At 40.3% G+C, this 10,000-nt stretch overlaps 2 protein-coding genes across 5 annotated transcripts in view; one reads left to right on the forward strand and one right to left on the reverse strand.

Annotated features, from left to right (window-relative positions):
* Positions 1 to 10,000, reverse strand: part of LOC138052611 (ankyrin repeat domain-containing protein 24-like) — a 60,309-nt gene that overhangs the window by 16,502 nt on the left and 33,807 nt on the right. For all 4 annotated transcript variants that reach the window (XM_068899151.1, XM_068899150.1, XM_068899152.1 and 1 more), the window contains one exon: positions 606 to 1,338. In XM_068899151.1, the coding sequence (XP_068755252.1) occupies positions 606 to 1,338 (733 nt within the window). The remainder of the gene's footprint in view (positions 1 to 605; positions 1,339 to 10,000) is intronic.
* LOC138052625 (acetyl-CoA acetyltransferase, mitochondrial-like) lies at positions 4,647 to 8,188 on the forward strand. Its single transcript, XM_068899168.1, has 3 exons — positions 4,647 to 4,979; positions 6,124 to 6,191; positions 7,444 to 8,188. Exons 1-3 carry the CDS (start codon positions 4,929 to 4,931, stop codon positions 7,562 to 7,564), a joined length of 240 nt encoding a protein of 79 aa, XP_068755269.1. The 5' UTR covers positions 4,647 to 4,928; the 3' UTR covers positions 7,565 to 8,188.

The following is a 10,000-nucleotide window of genomic DNA, read 5'->3' on the forward strand; positions in this document are numbered from 1 at the left end:
TAATCAAATCAAATGTTGGTTTTTGAAGAGAAGGGAAAATTGGAGTACCCAGCGAAAACCTTCGGGAGCGGAGTAGAGAACCCAGAAACTCAACCCACATATGGCATCGAGTCCGGGAATCGATTCCGGGCCACAATGGTGGGAGGCGAGTGCTCTCACCACTACGCCAGCCCTGCTCAGCTCCCAAATCATACCAATCGCTGAGATCACCCGTTTGATCCAAGGTACATCGACTGGATTATCGTGCACAGATGTCTGCTTGAAATTCATGAAACTTCAATCCCTGGATAAGACGTCTGGGGACACGCCATTGGTCAGTTACTTCCAAGAGATGTCAAATTCCCACCCACTACTACAGCCTTGGGTTCCCCCCACTTCCCCCTAAACGATATTGAAGACCATATCTTGCACAACAGTTTTCACAAGTTATTGGCCACAGAGACTCAACATTGTTCAAGAGGAAGAGAGATCAATAGAACTTTTCTTAGAGGAAAATAAAGTGTCTCAAATGGTTTGGCTGTAGGTTCATTCTAAGTAGGAGACAGGTGTTTTGGAGGGTTCTGACTGAGTAACAATTGCTAACGAAGAAATTATATTTCTCTTACCTCATTTCCAGGGCAATGGTCTTCAGTTCTCCGTTTGTGATGATGACGTTCATGATGATGACGTTTTTCTTTTCTTGATTTTTCTCTTTCCTTCTCTCTTTCATGGTGGTGTTTCTTTTTCCTATATTCTTTCTCATCGTCGTTTTTATCCAAATATTTATGTCCTCTGTCCTTTACATCTTCCTCCTCATAATCTCTTGACCGTTTATGTTCGTGTTTTGACCTATGTTCTTTGTCTCTATGTCTCGACTCTTTGTGAGATTTTTCCCTAGATTTTCTTAATCTTTCCTGACAAATACTACAATCAGCTTCACTTCCCTCCATTTCATCCCGTCGCTTGAGTTTCCTGTCCTTTTCCTTTTCTTTCTCTTTCCGTTTTTCCCTCTTTTCTTTTCTCTCTTTATCCTCCTCTCGATCTTTCTTACTTATCTTCTCTTTCTTTCCAGCCTTGTCCTCTCCCTTTTCACCTCTCTCCTTTCTTTTCTCTTTCGTTTCTTCCGTTTCTGCTTTTTCCTTCACCCCCTCCACAGGTACGCTGTGGTGAAAACCATTCCCCATCAACTCCTTGGAAGGGGGCAATTTGTCCTTATGCTTCTTGCCCAATAAAGTTCCGTTTTTCATTTCGGCGGTCAAGTCCTGATCGCTAGTACTTCTAAATAAGTTAAATAAACCTTTATCCTTTTTGGTTTTCTTGGGTGTAAAGCTGATTGCCAGGTCATCTCGGCTTTGAGCACTGTGGAGAAATGAGACCAATCGCAAAATTGTTACTGTTGAAACCTATGCGAACAGTGTAAGGGTTATCGAGTCCACGGAGAAGGGTTGTCAGGCGACGCCTTCTGTTTATGGTCCATATATCCAGAAGGCTTTAAAGCTAACCATTTGCAGATGAAATGACAAAGGCAGCACTTTCTCCTCAGTTATTCTGAGCCCCATAAGATTGATTCGGACGGGGCTCGAACCCGCGACCTCTCGCGTGATAGTCCGTTGCATAACCAACTAAACAAACTTCAGATTTCACTTGAAGCGATGGATTCTGACCCGGGGCCCGTTTCTCGAAAGTCCCGAAACTTTACGGGCCATTTTCGGGTGTCACAACTCCCTCTGTATCTCAATGAACGGAGGGGATTTAAGTCGTCAAACTTCACATTTAGTTTGGTTTTTGTTACCTTGAAAATATCTTAAAAGATCGGCTTTCCTGAACAAGCGTTTGGCAGATTCACAAATCGCTTTCCGGGCCCGAAAAGTTTTCGGGACTTTCGAGAAACGGGTCCCTGGAGATAGGAAGATCTGAGACCACGTGAGCCGCCTTAAGTTGGAAAATACTCGTTAGCAAAAGAGGGAGGGGGAGAGAAAAAAATGTGGCAGCGAAAGGGCTTTCAGCTTCTCAGTTAACTTTGCTTATGACTCTCACCTCACCAAAATTTATTCGGTATCAATACTGAGTGACATTGCATAAATTTGGAGACATTAATTTTTGACTAAACCTTTAGTGAATGCGGCAATGGTTTGTACTAGTAAGCACCACCCTCACATATAGGCTTGCAGTCCAACGGCGAAAGTTCAGTAACAAACGCCCGCGGAATGGTGTTGGTGATTCAGCGATTTTAAAAAAGGGTGAGAAGCTTGAAACAATACTTTGACCACACTTAATGAATTCCTTGTTATTATCAATTTGACCCCAGGGGGTAATTCTAAAAATAATACAGTAGAAAGACTTGAGTATGGAGATCAGTCAACGAAGCAATTAGCGACACTGGTCATTGCCAATCCAAGTTAACGCACATATAAAAAAAATACAGTGGATTGTCGGAAATTCTCCCTAGAATCCAAAAGTTATCAAGCCATACGATGCAATGAGGTTAAATATTAAATCCCCAATATTCTTGAGAAACAGTTTCCAGTCTACCCACGTTAAAGTGACAACAAGTGCTCTTCGTAATAAGTGTCAAGTGACTTCACATCATCACTTCAGCATGGAACAAAAGGCACTTAGCAAATTTTAGTTTTCATTGAACGCAACGTTTTTCATTTCACAATTCCGACCTTGGACAAAACTTAAAAAAAAAAACTACTTGGCGCGCTATCAAATAAGGCGCATTCACATATAGGGAAAATATCGTTGACGTCACATATTGTCATAAATGTGCCAACCAGAGTCCCATTGGCTGTCAAAACAAAGGGTCTTTTGTTCCTGTGGTTGCCCCATTTGACTAACAAAAGCAATGTTTGTAAACAGATAGCTTCCCTATTGCGCACTTCTCATTGCATTTTATTTTTATCGCACAATCCGTTCACAGAATGCTGTTTTTCTGCGCGTTAGAATTAAAGAACAAAACCATAGATATAAACGCTTAACCATCGCAATGTGTACTCTTTATAAGACCAAATAATCGGTTTATTCCTACTGCGCAACAGTAATCCACAGGAACTGAGCTCTCATGCAAAGGTCTTCATCTGTTTCGGTGAAGAAAAAAACACGAACGCTGATCACGAGAGGACGCCACACAATACAACATGCCCCGCACGTGCGCTTTACATTTTTGGTACACTTCCAAGAAAGACAGAAAGAACGAAAGAAAAAAAGAAAGAAAGAAAGAAAGAAAGATAGATAGATAGAAAGAAAGAAAGAACATTTTATTTAAGGAAGAACACGGCACAGTATTATACCTTAGTGTATTCTCCCATACGGCCCCCCTCAGGCAATGATAAGCTACATTTTGGTTTTGTGAAAAAGTAACAAGAACCAGCCCAAGCTTCATAGGGCAACAACTCAGATGCGGAATCTTGTCCACATTGGTGAGAGGCGAGTGTCCTGTTCACTACACCTGTGAGGTTGCGATATATATTCTCAATTGACTGGATAGCTAACCTTCTAAAATATAAACCATAATGTGTCTGATACATGGAGTTACAATTTTTAAATTAGTTTTAATGATTAGTTCATTTATTTATTGTATTCATTTTTGTTATAAATGTACACGTTTCAACGACCTCCTTGGACTGCTTCCCGAATATGTTTTGAGCAGAAAAACGTATATTTTAATTGCCGAAAGAAGCATGTTCATATTTTCATTGCAGGTTTAAATGTGACTTAAATAGTAACAGTAACTTGGCGATAAGAAAGCCTTGAACGGGATTTGAACAGGCCCTGACCTCTCCAATACCGGTGCAGAGCTCTGCCAATCAAACTATCAAGGCAACTGGGAACGAGCGATTTCACGTTGACTGAAAAGGTTTAGAAGATCAAGAGAGAATCCCACATGATTTTGTTCAGACAATTCCGGAGAAAGACTATAAAAAATCAATATGCAAAACGGGTTCAGGAAATCAAAGGACCAGATGCTTTTAAGAGTATTGTCCATAAATGCTCCCCAATTTGTTTATTCATAACTTTCCTCCTAGTGTCCAATATAACGGTAAAAATCCGCACAATGCAGAAATCATTTTTAGTTGACATCATGTTCACTAAATGAATTCCGTGAAGTACGCTGACAAACGTAGGAACCTTATGCAGTACTTAAATTTAAGCTAATCCATTCTTAAACGATTTCCAACTTAATAAAACGATCGCTTTAACACGAATTTTGCCAGAGGCAATAGTAATATCGTTAACGAAGCAATTCAGCATAACTCTTCAAGTGCAAGAATTCAAAGTTTGACCGTACTTCAAAACCGCAAAGCCACATTATAAACAATAGAGATATGAACGGAATTATTAAATGTCGGCAAACAAAATCACGATATCTTGGCAAGATATTCAAGAACAATTTGAATCCTGAAGTAAAAGAATTCAAAAAATGATTCTTAAAATTTCCGTATAGAAAACGCAACAGTCCTACGCCATTTAATTCTAGCGTCTGCGTGGAATTCCCTAAAATAACACGAGCTTTGGCTGTGCTTTCGCTAAATTAAGAATCTAAAACTTCCAGGTTAATCCGCAAGAGAATGAAAAAACTCTAGCAGCATTTGACTTCTGCTTTCGTAAAAACAAACAGGTCATACAAATAAACAGCTCCGTAGACTACAAAGGTCGTCGGATTGGTTAAAGTTATAGAAAGTAATGATACAAATATAACTTAATGGAATACGAGGGAATGCTTTGGTAACATCAAGAATTTGCCAGGCAGGTGTTAAGCAAACACTTTCAAAATCTGACGAAAAAAGGGAAGTGATTTTTTCATCATAGTAGCACTCTAAGAGCTCAGGCTGGTCGGTTTGAGCTTACAGTTAATTACATCTCGCCCAAATTGGCGGCGTTAATTACATGTACGTTGGTTACCTCAGGTGTTGCAACAGACTGGTCTGAAAAAGGAGGATATTGACATGTGGGAAATAAACGAGGCTTTCAGTGCTGTAGTTTTGGCAAATATAAAGGTATGTTAAGTTGGTTAAGTTGCAAATACGGCTTAACTGAGAGTGACTATTTTGACTCCACTATCCAATCAGACACAACACGACTAACTCAATCACAACACAACTGTGTAGATACATGGGCATGTAGGACAGCAAGCGCCACAAGCCGGTTTATTTTGCGTACCATATGCATACAAACTCCGCTCCAGCATAACAATACGTTAGCATACTTAATGGTTCTGACCTCCTAAAAACTTGTTAAAGGAAAAGTACACTGGGCACCTGCCGGATACGAAAACCCAAAACCCTTCGGGAATGAGGGAACGTATTCTCCAAACCCTATGCAAGTGCCACTACCCTATGGAGGCTAAGGGAAAATTTTAACCAAAAAGTAGGCGAAGAAAGCTGAACCTAGACTGATTCAAATTCCTAACGGATCACTATTTGTACGACAAATTACTTATAATCCCCACCAGACAACCGGACCCAGTCCTCTGGTCCGTGCCGGCAAATATCCATTTCTGCCAATTTCGCAGGCTACAACTGTCAGAAATAGCATGTTATGTTATTCGCTAGTCCTCCGTTGTATTCGTTAAATGTACTTGTTCAAGGAACAAGCCAACATTGTCTATCGTTGTAATACGAACCAAGGACAGTTTTGGTGCCTTTCTTATCGCCAGTACTACAGAGCCCTGTTGGTGCCGTCAGTACATTTCTTCATCTGCTTGGTGCTCTGCCCCTTTCTGAGTGTTGACTGTTTCGTATTTATTATTAAACTTTTCGCAATGCGCGACAAATTTATCGACAGGTAGCAAGCTCGTATCGTCTCCCTGGGATTTGACGAGAAAAAAAGAAACATGGCAAATTCGGATTAAGAAAAGCTAAGAAACAAAAGTAACTGATAGTATCCCTAGTGTATAGAGTTGTGTTTATGCACACGAATTTTGGAGGGGGTATTATTCGGACATCTCGCTGGTGCGCGTTAATTTTGCCAACTGCCTTGGTTAAACCGACACAAAGTATCTTCGAGGATAAGAAAACATCAGTCATTTCAGACATCAAAAAGAAGATAAATATCGAGAACTTTAACAGCCATCTGGGAGGAACTCGGTCCAAGAAAGCAAAGTGTCACCTTTTAACAAGAAATTTTTTTAACTCTTCACAGCTAATGGAATTGGATCCTGAGAGAGTAAATATCCACGGGGGCGCTGTGTCCATCGGCCATCCTATCGGGTCAGTAAGTTTTTATTAAACGTGAATAACATGAAACTACAAGCTACACAGCACCCAACTGACCTGGATAAGACGCGCGATAAAATCTACATGAGGCTTGGATCGCCCAAACCCACAAAACTGTTTTTCATTCCTCGCTGGGCTTCATTAGGAGCTTAAGCACGCGACGTTTTTGAGCCAAGAGCGTAATCCGGAAGTACTTAAAATAATTATTGACAATATAAATAAGGTAGTGTCAATACAGGTTAAATAGGAAACATCTCACTTCCGGTTGCCGAATCGCCGCGTGCTTAAGCTCTCAATTGGCCTTATTCACGGTAGCCGCCATGTTGGTTTTCAAATTGTCATGCAAACTAGCCATGTGTTATGCTGGGGGGCAAACATTGGGAAAAAGGCAAAAATTGCGGAAAATCGGCTCGTCGAAATATTGAAATAACATTGCTCAAAGTACACTTTAGAATTCAGAATTAAGTGCCTTTTATAATAATTTTATATCTTTTGATTACCTTTGACATTTTGACTTTTACTTTGTTATCTGCTCATTTTTCGCTGAAAAAAACATCGAAGTAACTTGTGTAATCATTCTATTTTACTACTTAGATGATAAACATTCAATGAACGTGAAACAAATCATCTGTGTGGCTAACATGTTCGTTATTACCTCTCGAACTTGCGTTGTTTGCCCCCTCAGAAGTGTGTAGCTAATTTGCATGATAAGAGCAAATCCAACATGGCGGCCATCGTGAGTAAGGTCTATTGTAAGATAGAAGCGCGTTTTTTTTTCTTCAGTTCATCTGTGAATTGAACTGGAAAAAACAAGGAAGCGTAAGATACTATGGCAGCGTTTACACGACGCGGTTTTATTTGTAACCGCATCGTTTTGAAAACGATAAGGTTTCATCTGTCGTGTAAACCACGAAACCACAGCGGTTTGAATACGGTTACTATTTTAGCGCGAAATTTGCATTGCATTCGTGTGTAATGAGTGCCTGCGAACTACAACAGATTGGCATGACCTACACACTCCCAAAACGGTTCCGTGTAAACACCCCCAAAACCGCATTGATTTTGACGCGGTCCGCGTTCGTGTAAACGTTGCCTGTATCTCTATAAACCTTTAACTCGAGCAACGAAAACCGCTTTTTAAATTAGCCAACCGTAACTGTAGAATACAGCACTCTAAGTTGGCCTTATATATCGCGCATGTTGTAATCCCTCACACTAATCAAACTCTTCTCGTTTTGTTTTGAAGGATGTCTGGCGCACGGCTTATTGCTCACTTAACGCACAACCTTGCCGAGGGAAAACTGGGACTGGCCGGCATCTGCAATGGCGGCGGAGGAGCGTCAGCTATGGTCATCAAGAGACTATGACGTCAAAATCACGTGTTAATTACTGCATGGTTGAGCAGTGTAATTAGTGAAAGTTAAGCGGTAACTTCACATGATTACGATATGCTGTATGGGTCACCTGCTGGTTAGTTAATTTAGCTGGGCGCTGAACTATGGAGAGAAAAACGTAGAGATTCCATTGGTGTTGTACTCAACTGTAATTCTAAAATTCGAGAAGGGACTATTGACGTCATAAAGTATCCCCTAAACTGTGCGCCTCAAGTGATGATAAAGGACTGCATTTACCTTCGCCTGAAAATAACGCTTATCCTAACATTTAACCTTGAAATCGTCGGAAATAGCTAGCAAATGCCTGGACTTCAGGAGGAAGAGACCTTTCGTGTTGGATATTAAAGTTGGACGAACATCTAAAAACTTGCATTTCTCGCCTCAGTTGTTCAAAAAGTGGATAACGCTATCCACCGGATAAATCACTATACAGCGGATAAACACTAGCGAAACCAATTGAGTTATCCAATGGGCAGTGATTTATTCAGTGGATAGCGCTATCCACCCTTCGAACTATGGGGCCTGGACGCAATAGAAAGTGGCGGAAATCTGGAAGCCTGCAAAGCCCGATAAACACCAATGCTTTGAACGAATGTTGAAATAAAAATACAGTTTGCTTTTTAAATACCTGGTGAGAAGTTCAATCGGGTTTTACTAAAACCCAAGATCTTTCACTTAAGTTTTTTACATCTACGTACAAGTGGTTTGAAACCAATCTCAAGAGATGATAACAATGCTGCAATGTACAATTGCTGATGGACGAACAAAAGGAGCTATCGGTATCGTTAAGGACGGTGCCTACTAATTCAAACGTATTTTTGCGCGGTTTACTGAATATGCGGAAAAAGCAGGCCTAAACAAGTGTTATTGATACCAAGAACACTTGCTAAGTTCTACTTTCTCCGCATAGTTTTGAACCGCGCAAAAATATCCCTGTATGGAGGTTTTGCACGGCAGCCATGTTGCATGGCAGGAACAATAGATTCTTTTTCCTATGGGAATAAATGTTCTTTCTAATGCAAAACATTTTCATTGTTCCTGCCATGCAACATGGATTCCGTGCAAAACCTCTGTTAATAAGCACTACCCATAGGAAATCGTAGTATCTCGAGATGCGTGGAACGTATGTGCAATAACAATAGTAGGCACCGTCCTTAAAATATTCTTCTTCGTGAACGTAGCTTCGTGGGCTGATCAAAGACGGCGATTAATTTTGACTGCTTTAACAGTAATGCAAGACCAGCAACAAAACGTGACATCTCAACACTTCCCGTAATAAAATTTTCTTCAGTGATATTTACAATCATTTAGGTAAAACTTTCAAAGCAGCAGATTTAACAATTATTCGCCAATAATTGTTTTTGTATAATTTCTTGGGTGATTATTTAAAAATTATTCATTTTCTTTAAAACAATTTCATCTGTCACCTCGACAAAATGGCTTGCGGCCATTTTGAAAAAACCGCTTTGGTGAGTATTGCGTAATAACCACCAAGTGCAACCAATTTCACTGATCACCAAAGTTATTATACGAGGAACAATTAGTTACTGTCGTCTCTGCAAAAAGCACAACGAAGTGGCACTTTTCCGTTAACTACTGCTTCTCAGACGAGGTTTGAAGGGTTTACTTCGCATGCTTCACGTGATCACTTCCACCAGTTCTTTTTCCTTACAGCGTTCTCATGATCCGAAAAGCAAGGAATTCACACTTTCGCTATTAGGCCACTTCGAAAAATACCATAATACTCTTTGTTTGTCCCCCCAAATTTTGCATAAGCATTGTTTCCAGTTTCTCTTGGGACTTGCAATGTCCCAAGAGAAAACAAAAACAATGCTTATGCAAAATTTGGGCGGATAAACAAAGAGTATTATAGTATTTTCCAGAGTGGCCTTATAATACACAAGCTTGTTCATAGTTAATCGTGGGACTGGTTATAAAGGTTGTTTACCGTTTGCCACAAAATTCCGGAAATTTCGGTTGGAATGTAAATGGTAAGACTATTTTGCTCTTCCCAAACGGAAAATTTCCGGAGAAAACAGGATTTCCTGAAAGGTAGTCCAAAATTCCCAAACGGAATTTCCAAACGGAAAACGTGTTTACCATTTGCATACTCCCATGATTTTGCCTCCCTCCAGACTCTCTCGGTAACCTTGAACGAATTTTGTAAATGGTACACGCCGATCCCAACTAAATTTCCCATTCGGTAGTTTTTGCTTACCATTTGGACAAACCTAGTACCAACCGGTTTCTGCTTGTAAATGGTAAACAACCGAAACCTTAAAACCTTCAAAAGCGAGAACAATGTTGTCGCAATCGATGTTGAATTGACCCTGACAGTGCAAAATCTTTGGTTTTTGCTTCGCACGGGTTCGCAGATTAGAGCGGTTTTCAATTGAGTGTCGAAAGTAA

The sequence above is a fragment of the Montipora capricornis genome, chromosome 6 (genome assembly GCF_036669925.1).
Source record: "Montipora capricornis isolate CH-2021 chromosome 6, ASM3666992v2, whole genome shotgun sequence".
Taxonomy (NCBI): Eukaryota; Metazoa; Cnidaria; class Anthozoa; order Scleractinia; family Acroporidae; genus Montipora; species Montipora capricornis.